At 60.7% G+C, this 16,565-nt stretch overlaps 1 protein-coding gene and 1 long non-coding RNA gene across 5 annotated transcripts; both read right to left on the reverse strand.

Annotated features, from left to right (window-relative positions):
• Positions 1-996: 996 nt before the first annotated feature.
• Positions 997-13,502, reverse strand: PDLIM2 (PDZ and LIM domain 2). 4 transcript variants are annotated; one of them, XM_014867130.3, is made up of 10 exons: positions 13,303-13,502; positions 11,808-11,902; positions 10,976-11,127; positions 8,796-8,865; positions 8,527-8,678; positions 8,295-8,373; positions 4,510-4,592; positions 4,155-4,300; positions 2,551-2,668; positions 997-1,556 (listed from the first exon to the last, which is right to left on the reverse strand). In XM_014867130.3, exons 2-10 carry the CDS (start codon positions 11,898-11,900, stop codon positions 1,379-1,381), a joined length of 1,071 nt encoding a protein of 356 aa, XP_014722616.1. In that variant the 5' UTR covers positions 11,901-11,902; positions 13,303-13,502; the 3' UTR covers positions 997-1,378. The 4 variants fall into 4 exon arrangements, with proteins under 4 accessions (XP_014722616.1, XP_014722615.1, XP_070361325.1 ...); XM_014867129.3 differs by having other exon boundaries at positions 13,288-13,449; XM_070505224.1 differs by lacking the exon at positions 13,303-13,502 and adding an exon at positions 12,082-12,324.
• Positions 13,503-13,873: 371 nt separating this feature from the next.
• Positions 13,874-15,494, reverse strand: LOC139044809 (uncharacterized). The gene is made up of 3 exons (XR_011502054.1): positions 15,372-15,494; positions 14,853-14,954; positions 13,874-14,010 (listed from the first exon to the last, which is right to left on the reverse strand). It is a non-coding gene; the product is annotated as an uncharacterized lncRNA (long non-coding RNA).
• Positions 15,495-16,565: the final 1,071 nt, after the last annotated feature.

Below are 16,565 nucleotides of genomic sequence, written 5' to 3' on the forward strand. Positions count from 1 at the left end.
AGGAGGAAACACAAACGGTCTCTGCCAAGATTCCTTCCAAAGAGAGCCAGAGAGCACCAAACCCCCTCACAGCCGGCTTTGATCTTTCCTGTGGAGATAAAGCCAAGGCTGCTGCCAGCCCTCAGGCTGACTGGGACAGGGTGGGTGTGGAGCACCCGGCAGCACCCTCATATTTCTGAAATGTCCTCATTTCAGTAATACAGTACTGGGGTGGTGGGTGAGTCAGGCAAAACTCTGGCAGGGGACCACTGCTGCCCGCCTCACTCACCCATTCCCCAAGGGCAGACACGCCTAGCACTGGCAAGCATCCTGGTGTTTTCAAATCCACCACCAATGAAACCAGCAGGGTCTCTGGCAGGGTGCGGTGGCGGGGGATGGCCAAACCAGCAGGGCTGGGAGGTGTGGCTCTTGGTGGGTGCTGGTCTCTCAGGGTGAGGGCTCTGCTGTGTTGTCCCTCCCAGGCAACCCAGCAGAGGCCTGCAACCCTGTCCAAGGTTATTTCTGGTGATGATCTTTCTCAAATAGGTGCACACAGCCTCAGGCAAATGCAGGAGGTACTCCAGCTGTTGTCCCCTCTCTAGCCCACCCAGCCCCTCTGGGTAAGTCTAGTGGGTAAGCTTCCATGCGAAGTAGAGTGAGAGGCACAGAGCGCCAGCCCAGCCGGGGCCGGCAGAGCCTGAGACTGTCACAGAGACAGGCCTGGGCACAACGGGTCTGGGGCCTGCCTCCTGTTTCTCTGTTGCCCATCCTCCAGGCTCCCAGTGAGAAACTCATTCCTCTAGAGTACCAGGGATGGTCCCAGTGGAACAGGCATCTTTACCAAAGGGTCCAGGAGGAAGAGGACCCTGACTAAAGAAGCCGGCCTCTTCAGTAGGGTGGGTGGGGCTTTGAGAGGGGGAAAATTCTGTAAATAAAGACTCTCCACCCAGTGGTGGAGAGAAGCTCACCCCCAGGGGCCGGGGCAAGGAAGGGGAGGAAAGAGGGGCGTCTACTCTATTTTGTCCATGTATAGATATTTATAGAGCGCATATGTCGGAAACTTGACACAGTGAATACCGTTCGCCTCCAGCCCACCCCTCCCCTTCTAGGTGCTTATCCATGTCCTCCCCCATCTAACCCCTGCTGTGCAAACATGTCCAGTGCAGCGCCCACCTCCAACTTTGGTGCAGAGCCTCTCCGACAGGGGCAAACGACAGAGGCCTGGGAAGGGAGCTGCCCTCGCCCACAGCCCAAGACAGGTCCCAGCCTCTGGCCGCACCCAGCAAGGAGGAAGGGGCCCACCACCCACCATTGCCATCCCATGCCCACTTGTTACTGTCATGGCCCTGGCACGGAGGTACCCGCGGAGCTGAGGGCGGGCTGAGAGCACTGCAGGCACTCAGGCCTGGGAGTGGAGCGGGGGCGCTGCAGAGAAGCGCTGGCGGGCATGCTTCTCGCAGTACAGCTCGTCCCCCACCCAGAAGTGCCCGCGCATCTTGAGGTTCAGCCCGCAGTCTGCACAGGTGTAGCAGCCCGGGTGGCGATACCGTCCCTCCTGGATGCGCACGGCCTGGTTCCTGCGAGGACGGAGAGGGGAGAGCCATTAGCCTGGGCAGGGGAAGGGGAGTCCCAGCCGGCGAGGGGGGCGGGGGGTGGCGGGGGGGGGGGCTGGCGGGGCGGGGGGGGGGGGGGGGGGGGCAGGCCGCCATTCCCATTCCCGGCAGCCTAGTTCCTAGCCCAGAGTCAGGACCTGGGAAGAGTCCAAAATCTGACACTTGACCCCCCAAGCCTGCCCTCAGGAATCTCACTTCAACAGCCCCCCAGTCCCCACCCTCAGGACCCCTAATCAAAAAAAAAGTCATTCCTCCCACACACGAAAGCAGATAAATTCCATCCTGAATCTTCTGGATTGTTAAAGGAGCAGTGCTTCTCAAAGTGTGGTCCCATCACCTGGAGACAAGCTAGAAACCACAGTTCTGGGGCCAGGGCCTCCGGGAGCGGAGACTGGGGCTGCAGACCAGCACTCCCTCCAGCCAGCCCTCAGGGCTCTGCACCCTTTGAGGATCGCCATACGGACACTGTCCTGTGTCTGCCCCGCAGGGGTGGACAGTACTCCATTCTGCAGAGAAACACTGAAGCCCAGAGGCTAAGGGGTTTGCCTAAAGTGACTTATCTGACCCTCAACTCTGAGCATGTAAGAAATTTATCGGGGGAGGGCTTTCAGCAATTTCCCAGAGAATGTGGCTGCCTTATAATGCCACCCACTGAGAAAAATAAGCCTACCTCTGGAAAATTCATGCTGTTCCAAAAGGGATGAGGAAGGGGGTAAGAGCAAGATTTCCAGGAGGACGCACCTCATCTAGAGGTAGATCTCCAGAGGCTGTGAGCTTATGGGAGAGACGTCAAAAGCAGGAGCATCCCATCAACCCATCACAGTCCCACTGTGGCAATGCTCCCCTCAGGGTCCCTGACTGCTTGTTGGATGCAGGCCCCTGGTGGGCCCCGCCCCTCCTGAGAGCATCCTGCCCCCACCCATGAGCATGTGCCCTGCCTCCCTGGCCCGACACTCACGCAATGCTGGTACCGCACTTCTCACACGTGTGGAGCTTGGGCGGGGTGGCCAGGGCCCTGGAGGTGGGCAGGGAGGACTGGGGGCTCAGCGAGCTGGGCAGGAAGGCAGGCGGGCCACCTGGGAGGGGTGGGGGTGACAGACACATCAGCGCACATCCACAGCAGCAGCATCCAGGCTGGATTTACTTATGTATACTCTGCTTCAGCACAGCTCCAGGGAGAGTCGTAAAAGGCACACTTACAAGCGGACCTCTAAAGGAACACGGGGCATGAGCGCAGGTAACGAGGAAGGAAGTGGTCGCGCCAGGTCCTGGGCTGAGGCTGGTCAAGTGCCCCTGGAGGCCGAGTTGGCTCAAGCTAAGGCAACTGAGGAGAGTCTGTGCTCAGGGTCTGACACGTCAGGCCAAGCAGTGTGTCCTCTCTAGTGACCCAGTCATGACGACATTAATGGATGGTAATAATAGATAACAGCACCAAAATACCTTGGTACAGTGTTCAAAGGTCGCATGTGCATTGCTGCCTCTGTGCTTGGGAACAATGCTAAGATGAAGCACAGATGTTATCGGGCAGGTCTGGTCCCTGTTGCAGCCGAGGACACCAAGACTCCAGTGGTGAAGTCACCATCCGTCTGCGCTCTCCTCACCCCACTGCATCTCCCTGTGCCCTCTCCCAGGGCCTGCCGAGGCCTCAGGGTCATGATGGATGAGATTTGCTCCGAACCTTCTCACCCTGTCCCGCTTCCCTGTGTGAACACTCACAGGAGCTAACATCAGAGTTGGAGCCAGCCCCCAGGTGCTGGTGACTCTGCAGACCCAGTACTCCTCCTGTCTGCCCCCTTCTCTCCACCTGAGGGCACTGCCCAGGCAGGCCTCCTCACCACCCCCTGGACTAGGGCAGTGCCCCGTGCACACACACACACACTCCTGAGCACTGTCTGCTTCCTTGGTTGCTGGGCAGGCCGTGTGCCCCAATAAACAGAGCTCCTCCAAGGCGGGCGTGGGTCCTGGTGGCCCTCGACCTCCACACGGCACGTCTCTGGCCCGTTGATGGGCGACGGGCACGGTGAGCGTCTGTAGAATGGACTCCTACACAGCGCGCGAGCTCGTGCCTCTGCGGGACTCACCTCCACTCTCAGTGGAGCTGGTGAGGGTGCTCCTCAGCCCGGCACGCGAGGCTCACAGCCAAGACTCAACCTCCACAGCCACACTCCTTGCTGCCAGACCCAGCTATTCTCCTGCTCCCACCTCCAGAAGGCCTCCAGCCGCCAGCCTCCACATTCCATCTCAAGGCTGTGTGTTAAAGTCTTGATCTTTTTTCAAGGGCCAAGTCAAATCCCTCTTCCTCCATGAAGCCCTCCCTGGAGACCCAGCCCCACGGCCCCACTGCCTGCCTTTATGGTTCCCTTGACACTTTCCTGATCCCATACCCTGGGAGCCCCTTCCAGAACACACGCTCCTCTCGTGCAGGGCCTGGAGCTTCTGCAAGCCAGTACCTACTCCCGTGATGAGCACTTAAGAAATACCAGTTCAACAACATGTCCAGTCAGGGTCCTGGAAGGGCCCGGGGAACTTCCTTCTCCTACCTGAGCCCCCCGGGGTCCTCACCTCTCTCCTCGGCCTCCAGGGCTTCCTGCAAGAGCCGAAAAGAGCTAGACTGCCGGGGAGCCACCCGCCCCTCGCGATTTTCCTGCAGCATCTTGAAGACTTCTGAATCCTCTCTCAGGAGGTGGCTTCCCCCTTCTGAGTCCACACTGCAGGGATGGGAGGTAACAGGAGTGAGTCCCGTTCCCAAGCTTGGGGGCAGAGAAAGAGTGTCCCAGGGGGAAAGGATTCTAGAGGCCAGAGGAAAGCCGACTGGGCTTAGGCGGGGACGCCCCCCTTCCTCTCCAGGAAGCCAGTCTGTCTCCTGGCCCTCCCAGACCCTCCAAGACCCCAGCCCACCCTCCAGCGCCCACTGTACCTGAGCCTGGGGCCGGAGGAACAGGGACGCGGGGAAGGCGGCAGCACCAGCACGGCCGAGTCGCCAGCGAGGCTGAGGCTGGCCTGTGGGAAGGAGAGGCACCAGGGGAGGAGTCAGCAGCCAGAGCCTTGGGCCAGCACACCCATCTGGCCGCCAAGCCCAGCTGTTCCCCAGGCCCAACACCAGAGGGCTCCTGGCCCTCGCTGACCAGCAGGCCCCTAGGAGGGGCAATCACCTTGACCCTGCCCTCAAAGCCAGGGCACCAGGGACTGTCCTGCTCAGTCCTAGAAGGGGAGGGAGGCCAGCACCCAGTGAAGGAGGTGTGAGGGCTCCACAAGGGGATTGGGCAAGAAGCAGAACGAAGACCAGCAGGTGACAGCTGAGCACGGAAACCATGCACATTCCTCTGTTATCTCATGCTACATGTTTGCAAAGATGTGGCACGTTGGAGCCTGGCTCCGATCCACAGAACAAACTGAGAGGAAGTAAGCTGACCCTCTGCAGTGAGGAAAAGGAAACCTAAAGGGGCAAAGTGAAGGGGCAAGACCCTCCTTGGAGTCAGGGCTGGGGCAGCACAAAGGACCTCTCCCCCACACATGCTGGGCCCTCTCTTAAGAGGGCAGGGTCCTCTCCTGGCCACCCCAGGAGGTCTTGTCCTGTCCCACGGAGCCCTGGGGAGCCAGGCCCACTCATGGCCCGCACCCCGGCCGCAGAGCCCCTCTCTGGGGTGTGCCGCCCACCTTGGGCTCTCACACTTGCTCTTCACACAGAAATCTTGCCTTCAGTTCACTGTTGCTTTGCTCTCTGGCCTGCACCTCTGCAGCCTCCCCTACTCTACTCCCTCTCCGTGGCCACCCCCAGGAGAGGAGAGCCTCAGAGACCACCAGGCAGGCTGGTGCACCGGCTGAGAGCAGTTTCCTAGAAAACTAAATTCCCTTAAAATTCTAAGCCAGGGACAAATTATGAAGTCAAATGAGAAAACTGCACAAATTCTGAGTCCAAAAGCAGAAACTTCAGAGTCTTGAGAAGACAGCCCCATACGCTCGCCCGGTGGCCCACTCCACCAGCCTGCGTTCCTCTGCTCCTGGGGTTCTTTGGGAAAATGTTCTACAGCTAAGAAGGCTGAGGGTCAGAGAGGCAAAGCGGCTGGTCCAAGGCACTGGGGAGTCGGAGGCAGGGCTGGGAGTCCACACCCAGGCTCCTGGGTGCCCGGCTGGTGCCGTGCGGTCACCTGACAGCCGGCCAGAGAGTTTCCTCAGGAATGACAGCCACACCAGTTACTCAAGAACAATGTCCCATCTCACTGTCCTGGACAGCAGGCATGTGCCCTGCACAGGGGTTCTGGCCCGCAGGGAGGGAGGGCTGAAACCCAGCCCAGGCTTCCTTTGCCAGCCAAGTTCCCGAGCCAGCCAGAGGGAGGGGTGCTGTTTTCACTTCACAGCTGCTCACCAAGGCAGGTGGCAACCCGGAGAGGGCAGCTTCTGGTTTCCAGAAGGGCTCCATAAAGGCTGGTGGTGTCCTGTGCTTGGGCTCAGTGAAGCCTCAGCCCGCACAGGAGCCAGAGCAAGGCCGTGGCCACAGCAGACAGGGGCGGGGGCACCGCATCTACAGTCACCTCCGCCCCCTTCCTCCTGCCAGACCACCACGCCCTGGTGGATAGGAGCCCACTCCCTCCCTAGGAGCTGTACGGATTTCTCCTCCCCGCTCCCAGTCAGTGGGGACACCTGCCGTCTCAGAGGGACCTTTCATCTCCAAGTCCAGAGACGCTGCTCACCTACCCATCAAGAGCTCATCTGTGGCCAAGACCTCTCAAAATGTGTCTTGGGGAATACAGGGATGTTAATAAGTGAGGAGCAGGGGAAGGGAGATGCCCGGAGAGATTCTGTGGTTAAACAAGTTTAAGAAGTTAATAAAATTCAATATATTTCTTTCTCACGGGACTTCTTAGAGCCTTTAAGGGGCTAAAGTATAGAGCGACTCCCAAGAGGGAGCTGGTGGCCCCTGCGACCCCCACACTGACTGACTGCCGCTTCATTGGTAGAACAGAATGCGAGCTTCGTCGGGTTAGGAGTTCCTCTGGTTTTCCACCAACACATCCCCAGAGTCTAGCAGGGTCCTGACACAAAGCAGCTGCTCCATAAATATCTGTTGAAGGAATGACCAGGGGCCGCAGGGTCAGAGAAGGGAACTCAGTGCATCGAGTCTGACTCCGAGGCCGAAAGGTCAGAGGCTTGTCCAAGGTCACTCAGTCCAGGGGGGACCAACACAGGTCTCCTCACCACCAGCCCAGGGCTCTTTACACTGCACGGGTGGTCCTCCAATCTTTGTGTGTATCAGATCCCTGAGGGCGCCCCTACCCCAGCCCATCACCCTGGTGTCTGACCCAGGAGGGCCAGGCCAGGCCCCGAGAATTTGCGTTTCGAACCAGTTTCCAGGTGCTGCTGCTGTTTTGAGGGCCACTCCCTGTACCACCCGCGTCTCCCCTCTGCCCGGGGGGAGGACATCACAAGGAAGCAGGCCAGGATGGACGGGCCCTCTCTGGCCATGCCCTAGGCCAAGCTTATGCCTGGCTGGTCTCAGCCAAAAGTCTCCCGGAGAAGGCCCCCCCAGGCCCGAACATGCCAGGCCTTGCCTGTACCACTGTTTTCCATCTCATCATTCTCTAACCTAAACCCACTCGGTTCCACCTCCAATTCCACCAGTGAAATTCCTGACACAGCCTTCTCAGGCCACCCCAGCCCACTCATCGCTCCCCTCCCGGAACGCCTCCTGCCTTCATAATTAAGACCACACTGTTTAGAGCTTAATTGCTCCCAAATTGTTTTGCATGTTTGTCTTATCTCCACAGCTACATTTTAAATTCTTTAAAGGCGAGGATCTCATCAAATATATCTCTAGGAGCACATTACCTGGAGGCCACTGAGCAAGCCTAGAGAGGGTGAGCAGGGAGCCCCTGCTGTGCAGCCCACAGAGAACCCCACTCCTTCCTTCTCCAGAGCCCCCAGTTTCTAGTACCCTCCCCCAGCTGTCTCCAAAAGCTCTGCTTTCTGGAATGCAGATTCAACCAGAGGTAGGATTCCAGCAGCTGGGCCTCATCCTCTTCACCCCAAAGGCTGGACATGCTTCCCCACCCCTGTCCCCAGCAGCTGTGGCCCAGGACTGTTGGCTGCCTCACTCCCTCACCTCCCCACCACTGCCCTTAGAGAGGAGAAATGCCACCAAGGGGGCTGACGCTAGTGGACAGTGGGCCCGTGGGGGTGTTGGTCCGGGGGAGAAAGGCAGGAGGGGAGGCAGACAGAGAGTAAGCCAAGTACAACTTGAGGCAGAACCACAGTCCTGCTGGTGGTTCTCTGCGCTGAGTCAGAGGAGGAAGAAGGGGGCTGGGGGAGGGGAGCTGGGGGCGGGCATGGGGCTTGGAATGGGGAGGAATGTGTTTGAGAGATGCCGCGAGAGCCAAAGGGAATCATCCCAACAACAGCAGCAAAGCTATTTCAGCCCAGGCCCAAGAGAAACACTAGAGAACGGAGGAGGCCAGCAGGAAGGGGCGGCAGCGGCGGGGCGGAGTGCAGGATTGGGGAGGCCACGGGGCACCGCTGGGCAGGGCCGGGCACAGCAGGTATGACCCACCACCAGAAGCCATGGTCTCCCAGCTCAGGAGAGGATGGAACCTGCTGCTAGTAGATGGAGTCGCTGGATGCCCAGGTGGGCCCAGCCATCTGCAACCCTACAGCACCACGGGCAACCAGAGGGATGGGAGGCTCTCTCCTTCCCCCAGGTGCCCTTACCTGGCGACTTCCTGGGCGGCCCCCACAGGACAAGCGGTCAGCAGCAGCGAGTCCCGGAGAGTGTGCTAGGCTCTGGAAACTGAAATGGGGGAAATGGACAGTGTGAGTGCCAGGGCCCCACCCAGGCTGCCCCAGGGAAACAGGATGCCCCCAGGATCCCCCAAACCCAGCTACTGAGATGCTGAGTGGCCTGGCATGGACCTGGTGGCCAGGGGGCCCACGCTGCGCTCACCTGCGGCTCACCACTGCCTCTCCAGCGAGGGTGTGGGGGCTGGGGTGGGGTGGTGTGGAGAAGGGGCTGTCTGGCCGGGGGCTGAGGGAGGCAGGGCTGGAGCAGGAGGACCGCAGGGAGGACTGGCTGTCCGTGTGGGTCCTCACGGAGTCCTGTGGAAAGCCGGGCCAGAAAAGCAGGAAGGGGGATGCTCATCCCCCAGCAGCCCTGCCCCTCAGGACCCCCTCACTGCAGGGCGCTGGGCCTCCCAACAGAAGGCACCTTCTCACCTGGAAGCGGGTCGCCAGCACTTCCATGGGGCTTTCCCCGTTGGTCTGCCCGGGAGAGGCAGCCCGAGACCTGAGGAGAGGACAGAGGGAAGGTAGTGTCACAGGGGTCCTGGAGCTCCTGCAGAGCTGGGAGGGGCTGCATATTTCAGCTGTTCCCACAGTGGGTTCTCAAGACTATTAAAATGTCCAGAACACCTAGACATTGGGTTGTCAAGTTTTAACCTTGCCAAATCCAAAAGAGACAACTAGCATCAATGGCCACCATCATCTCACAAAAGAAAGGACAGTTCAGCTCCAAAAAGTAGAAAGGACATAATTTCAGAGAAAAGTTTAATAAATTCAATTTTATTAAAAACTCCTTACATTATCCTCTTCCCACCTGCTCTTTTCTTTCCTTTTTCCTTTTTTTTGGCATTTCATCCAGACTTGGTCACTGGCCAGCATCAGTTTGTAGATCACTTTGTGGGGAGATGGCTGCCTTCATATAAATAACCCTTTATCTTTCACCCACGGAGAAAGTGAAGTGCAGAGAGAGGAAGCGAGGCGCCCAAGTCCTACAGCCCAGCTACGGCTGGGCCAGCTGCCCACAAGTGGCCCTGATGGCTGGAGCGCCCTTGAGAGGCTCACTCCCGTCCTTTCTGCAGGGGAGGAAGCTTCTGCTCCATAAAACAAAGGGTGGGGCCAGCCCCTCTTCCCACCAGACAGGAGTGGCAGGGCCTAGAGAGCCAGAGCAAGAAGCAGGCCTAGCTCCCCCACTGATGCAGCCAGTGAGAGGGGCTCTGCCACCCTGGCTCCCCGTGGACCCCCTCCAAAGCCCTTCCCAGTGGAGGCTGGCTAGAACCTTGAGCAGGAGGCTACTGTAGGGCTGGCTGGCTGCTGGCTGAGGGTGAGGAGAGAGACCACCATGTCCCATCCTAACTACACCATTCCTGGTGTCTGGCAGTTCTAGAAAGGTCAGCAAGAACCTCAGTCACCAGCCACCACGCAGGCCTCAGCCTCCCTGGGGAGGTCTGTGGGGTCAGAGCCAGGGGGCCTGGGCTTTGGCTCCAGCCAGAGCACTGCTTCCTGCCACAGGGCTTCTGATGCCTGAGAGGCCGGGGGTGGCGGTGGGGTGGGGTGGGAGGTGTGGCTAGGAGGGGTTAGAAGGGGTCTGGGCAAAAGAAAGAAGCGACAGACAGCCTTGACCTGCCTAACATGAAGCTGGAGGCCTCGGGGTGCTCAGCCAGGCCCACCTCCCTCATGGGGCTGGGTCCCTCCAAGGGGGACCTGAGAGGAAGTGGTGGTGTCAGCCACTCCCTGCTGCCCCTCCCCCACCCCACTCTGCAGCCTCTTGCAGATTTTGGTCCCCTTCCCAGACGCAGTGAGGTACTCTCCACCCTCCTCCTCTGGGTCCCATTCCTGCAAACACTTGTGAGCTAGGGTGGCACGAAGAGTCCCTAAAGGGGTGGGGTCTTGAGAGCACCATGGGAGCCAGCCTCTGCAGCCCTGCGGGGCAGCAGGCGTGAGGGGAGGGCACAGAGCCAGGGGCCAGAGGGAGCCTGGCGGTGCGGGCAGTGGTGCAGAGGCAGGAGTACCTGAGTCAGATTCAAGGCCCGCCCAGAGGGCTCTCCTGGCTGGGGGATCTCCCAGCATTCCTGCCCCATGACTCACGGCAATGCCTCACCCCAGGGAGCCAGCTGCTCCCCCCAGCCCCCAGGCCTCCAGGCTGAAAACCCCACAAGCCTGGGACTCCAGAGGTAATGGGGACGGAGGAAGGGCTCTGTGGGGAGTGAGCCCCCAAACTCCTCACCCTACTCTGGGATCTGAACAAAAGGGGGCAGAGGCCATGGAAACCCAGTCTAAGGCACACCTTTCCCCTCCTCAACCCACTTCATGCCCACGCCCTGAACCCCACACACTTGGGAACCAGTCAAACCCGGGCATCCAGGTGGCTGAGGCCAGCCTGCCCTGCCTGTGGCTGCACGCCCAGCTGGGCACAGGGACACCCCTCGCCCACCCTGCTACTGCAGCACTGCTACTACAGGCCCAGAGCCGAGACCTTCTCGCAGACAAGATGAGCCGAAAGGGCCGGGGAAGGCAGTGCTGGGACTGAGGGGGGGCGGGGGGAGGGTGGCCACCGCGAGGTGGGCTGGCAGAGGGGTGAAGAATGCTGGCGGGCACAGCAGAGGTAGAGGGCCTACCGGTCCAGCTGTAGGCGCAGGGGCGAGGGGCTCTGGCGGATCTTGCTCTGGGCCTCTGCATGAAGCATGCCCTCGGCACTCTCCCCGTTGATGGCCACGATGATGTCGCCAGGACGGAGGTCAGCAGCCTCGGCCTTGCCCCGCTCGGTTACCTGCAGGGGATGAGGAACGGGTAGCCTGAAGTACCCCTACTCAGATCAGACAGTGGTGACACTCAGGGAGGGATGGAGAAGACCAGATTCCCAAGAAACGCAGAAGCTGGTTTGAACCAGGCTGGCCCGAGTCCCCTTGAACACCTCCCTCCCTGCCCATCCGTGTCTGCCCAGCTAATCAGCTACTCCCCTCTACAGCTGGAGTGGCAGCACCCCTACCCCCAGCACTGGCATTCTAATAGGGGCCTCCCAAAGAACGTGCAGTGGCAGAGTTTCGGGAACTGTGCTTAGAAATACTTTTGGACAGAGAGCCCTGCCCGTGCAAACCGCACCACACAGGTGGCTGCCTGCACACAGGGCCTCTGCATGAACACTCCCCAGCCTGGGCCCGGGTCAAGGGAAAAGTGCCGAGAACTCAGGGGCTCCTGATCTAGTAACCACCCAAAATGGCTGCCAGCGGGCATGGGGTTGGGGACCTCGGAGAAAAGAGCAGGCCCTCCACTCGGCTCAGCTCCCTTTCCCCCTAGAAGCCTGTTCCTGAAGTGGCCCCCTCGCTGGCTAACACTCCCAGAAGCAAGACTGGCTCTAGACCAAAAGTGAAAGTTGTCTGTGGGGACCAGGTAGACAGGGCAGACTCTAACTTTGGGGGCACCTCCTTGTCTCCTGGAACTAGCCCTTACCTTAGTCACCATGATGGGCGTGTGGAAATCCCTGCCCCCGGTGATGCGGAAGCCCCAGGGCCCCGGCCCCACCACATCCACTGTCAGCGCCATACCTGAAGAAGAAAGGATGGAGGGGTGGAGCCTGTCCCCAGTCCCCGAGGGGCGCGGTAGGGTGGCAGGAGAGAAGCAAAGGGGAGGAGAGGGGATGACAGGTCCCTAGAGCCACCAGTCAGGGGCTGGGGTGGGTGGGGAGGGTACAGGAAGTGACTACCTCCCTCAACCCCAGTCTCACTTCCCCCACCCTGGGAAGCCAGGACTCTGAGTTCCCTCTTCTCGTCTTTAGCGAGTGGCTCCCTAGAGGCAGACTGTCCGGGTGCCAGACGGGCTTGCTGGAGAATGGGTGAGCAGGGGCTGGCAGGTGGGAGGAGGTGTCAGCATTTCCTCTCTCCCCCTCCTCCACCATCAGGGCTAAGTCTCACTAGTGCTTGCTTCCTGTCCCCAAAACCGACAGCACAAGGTACTTCCTCCCTGCTCTGGGGGAGGGCAGCGCTCTGGGAACAGGAGTGACAGCAAGGAAGGGGGTGGCACCACCACAGACAGCTCAAGTAGTTGGCTGGGTGGGGGCTGGCTAAGGTGACGTAAGTGTCTTCAGAGGGGCCTCCTGGCTGCCTGCCTGGCCCCTGGCAATGTGGTCCAGATAGGCAAGACTGGGCTTCCAACCCCCCCCACCCCAGGGGCCTGCTGCCCTCTGACCAGCCCTGCAAGAAGGATGGGCTCATCTGCCAAACTGGCACACCCACCCCCTGGCGCTGGCCAGCAGAGGAGCTAACAGATGCTGCCTGCTAGCTGGGGCCACAGGCCTCCCATCGCCAGCCCCTTCCACTGGCAAGGGAGTGTCCTTGCAGACCCTGCCCTTGTAGGATTTCCTGAGCCTCTGGTTCTGGAGTCAGGAGCCAACCGACGCAGGAAGCCACAGTGACAGGCTGGGCCAGCACCCTCCCTGGGGCTGCGCCTGGGGAGGCCCAGAGACTGCAGCACTGCCCGAACCTTTCAGGGACACTGGCACCCCTTCCGAGTCTAGGAGCCTGGGGAGGGGTCGCCCAGGCAAGCCGGCTGCCTGCCCTCTTCCTGGCCTTTGGCTGCCCCTTTCGCCCAGGCCCAGGCTGGTGCTCCCCAGGCTCCCAGGTAGACGCTGGCGCCTCGCAGACGCCTTAGATTCTCAGACCTTTGAGCCGGTCAGTGGACTCCGCGCCGGGGGCCGCCGACAGGTGCCCAGCCCGTCGGCCCGGCTCTCCCAGTTCTGGGGCCTTCTACGCTCCGAGGCCAAAGTACCCGCGGGCCAGGGCCTGGAGGAGGAGCGCCGGGAACCGGGAAAGCCCAGCCCGCGGGGGGCGCCAGCCGCGAGGGAGGCAGCAGAGAGAGGGGCTGCGGACGGAGGCAAGGTCCGGGCGCGGAGAGGGGCGCCGAGGGAGCCCCGGGCCAGGCAGGGCGCCCTCACCTGGCTCCGGCTCACCTGTCGGGCTGAGCGGCCGGGCCCGGGAGGGAAGGGAAGGGAAGAAGGAGGGCGAGGAGACGCCGCCGCTGCCGCCGCCGCCGCCGCCGCCTGCCCGACTCTGGGGAGAGCCCGCCCGGGGCTCCGGGACCTGCCTCCGCCCATGTGATCCCAGGGCCGCCCCTGCCACCGCCCCTGGCGGGGAAGCCGCCTCCTCCGCGCAGCCCAGCCCAGGCGCTGCCACCTGGGCCGCGCCCGCTGGGGGGCGGGGGTCACTCTCCCTAGAGCCCTCGAGAGGCTGTGGCCATCCTCCCCGAGGTGCCGCGTCCTCCCGACTGCCCCCTGAGTGCATGGGAGGCCTTCTGGGGACCGTCCCGCGCCCCACTTGGCAGACAGCTGAGGCTGCCGTCTTAAAGCTCTCCCGGGCCGGCCGCGCCCACCCCCTTCAAAGGGGCCCTCGGGCACCCCACCCCGAGGGCCGGGACGGGGAGCGCCGGCTTGGGCGGTCTGCAGGCCGCCTGGCTCCCCCGCCCGCTCCAGGCTCCCACGCTGGCGCAGATGCAGCCCCGACACCCACAAAGCCCAACCCGGGGGTGCCCCTCGCCTCTCTGAAGGGCACGCCCGCTCTCTGGGCTCTCTGGTCGGCGGCCGCAGACGGCGGCGGTCCTTTCGGCCACGTGGAGCTGCCCTGCTTGAGATGCCCCCCAAGTCGGCTCCACTCAGGGCGACCTGCCAGGCCCAGGAGGAGAGAAGAGACTCGCGACTGGAGGTCAGGAGCACCCTCCTGGGCCACACCATCCCTCACTCTTCTGAGCTGATGCTTTTTCCATTCCTGGCTGCCCTCCCCATCTCCCTCTGCTGCCCTGCCTGGGGCCGACCAGCCCAACACCACCGCTGGTCCTCTCCCCCCATGCCCTCAGCTCTCTGCCGACCACCTGGAACCCAGGCTCCAGGGATCAGGAGATGACAGCCAAAGAGAGGCCCCAGATCAGAACCATCTGGCAAATGATTCCTCCAGAGCCATACCTGGCAACCCTCACCCTGGGGAACTCAGGGCCCACTGGAGCCTGCTCTTGCATCTCCCATTGGTCTCCACTCTGTTGGACTGGCCTGTTTTCAGGGGGGCCCACCTGTGGGCACAGCTGTAACTTGCCTGCCTCAGGTGTGAGTCATTCACCCCAATTCCCTCTGCAAGGAGTGCCGTCACCACCCCTCATCTACCTGTGCCGGTGCATCCTGCCTGCACTCACAGACCAGCCTGGCTCCAGCCCTGCTGCCTCCCTGCCCCCAGCCTTCCCAGCCTCTGTCCTCAGTGTGTAAACCACTCTCTCAGTAACGAGTCCCGGGCCTCCGGGTGTGGCCGCTCTGATGCACCCGTTGTCTCCCCAACAAGACTGGAAGCCCCTGAGGGAGCAGGAGACTGCAGGTAGGGCAAACACAGCTTTGAGGCCACACAGACCTAGCCCAGATGCCAGATCTGCCTCTCACTAGCTGTGTGACCTTGGGCAATTTCCTCAGCTCCTCTGGGCCTCAGTTTCCCTGGTGTAAAATGGGAATAGTGCATAGCTTACCCTCCTGTTGTGCAGATTGCCCTCCCATACAAAGCTGCCTGCACACAGGTTCCTCCGAGGGCAGGGTGGCTTTTGTTTGGTTCACTGCTCCATTCCCGGCACCTAGAACAGCACCGGGCCCACAGTGGCATTCAATCAGTATTTATTGAATGAATACTGTGTGAATGATTGAGCAGATTCGTTTCCCTTCCTTCACCCCCCACCCCCGCAATTTGTGGCAGGGACTCTCTTTTACACCTCTTCGAGCTCCTGACTTGGCGTTGGACAGGCTTTAGAAACATCCACAGGTCAATTTGTAGGATTTCTGCTCCGTGGGTTGTGTATTCACAAAAGTCACAACCAAGACGAAGTTGGCCAACCCCCAGGCATGACCCCGTGAAACAGAAGGAAGTGCTGTCCACTCTCAGCAACTCGGTGGCCCTGGGCAATCACTCTCCTGACCTCTGTGATGGGATGAGCATCCCCAGTGGCCTAAGGTCCTTTCTGGCTCTGACCCTCAGGGTCCCCCTAGCCCCTCACCTCCCCCTCATGCCAGGTCCAGGTACAGAAGTGGTCAGCGTGCCACCAAGGCTGTCATGGGAGGCGGCCCAGGTCCAGGCAGAGAAGTGGTCAGCGTCCCAGCAGGGCTGTCATGGGAGGCGGCCCAGGGGCATAGGGTTGGCTTGCAGAGGTTTCAGGGCCCCGTCAGAGAGGGTCTGGATTTGCTTTCTGCCCCAGGGAAAGGAAGTCTCAAGCCTGATGCCTTTTCCCAGGGCATCAGGGAATGGGAAAGAGCTGGGATGGGGGATGAGGAACAGGCCAGTGGGTCCTGAAGAATGGTCATTTCCACAGGACGGGCTGCGTCTGCCAACTAAGGAGCAGACCGTGGTGAGGACCAGAGTGGATGGAATGGATGAAGGAGTTCACGCAGGTCTTGCTCTTCCAGCTGCTGTTTAACCACCCCTTGAGCCCAGGCCGCACCCAGGCTCAAGGAACCTGCCAGGGCCAGGCCACGGCCCTGTCATTCACAGGCCCTCCCACCTGTCCTGACAGAACCAGGCACCACCACCTCTACCCACCCACCTAGGGTGGGGGTGCCTTAAGTGACAGGCCTAGAAGACAGGATTGCCAGGAAGAATGTAAAAGTGGCCCAGCCGGGCCACGCCAAGGAAGTCCTTAACCGCTTGCGTGCCCTCCTTCCCTGGGCCTCTGCACAAGGAACACCTGGGCATTTGGTAGACTTTGTACAGAGGTGGCAACAATCATTGGGCCTGACGTTAGCATTTTATAATGATGTGACCCAGACAACTGAATTTCTCAGCCTCAGTCTCTCCTCCTATGGAATGGAATCATAACCTGCCTGTTGGAACCCTTCTATCAGATAACACCTTATGCCCTACTCAATTGCCAGCAGCTGCCAAGGAATGGAGCTTTCATTCCTTGGCAGAGCAGCCAGGCCCAGACTGTGCCACCGCTGTTGCCCCACAGGAACCACCAAGCCCCAGGACTCTGAAACCTTGGGCAGGAAGAGCCGCCTTGGCTAGCTGTGCCCCACCACTGCCAGCTTCCCGCACTGACTGCTCAAAACCCAAGCCGGGAAAAGAAAGTAAACAAATACCCAGGAGCTTCGGGTGGAAGTGGAGCACAGAGAAGGAAAACATTAGGAGCCAAAAAGCTAGAAATGTCATCTAGTCCAGCAACCCCACAGCGGCTCCACATTCAAAACAGCCTGCA

Source organism: Equus asinus, chromosome 3, assembly GCF_041296235.1.
Source record: "Equus asinus isolate D_3611 breed Donkey chromosome 3, EquAss-T2T_v2, whole genome shotgun sequence".
Lineage (NCBI taxonomy): Eukaryota > Metazoa > Chordata > Mammalia > Perissodactyla > Equidae > Equus > Equus asinus.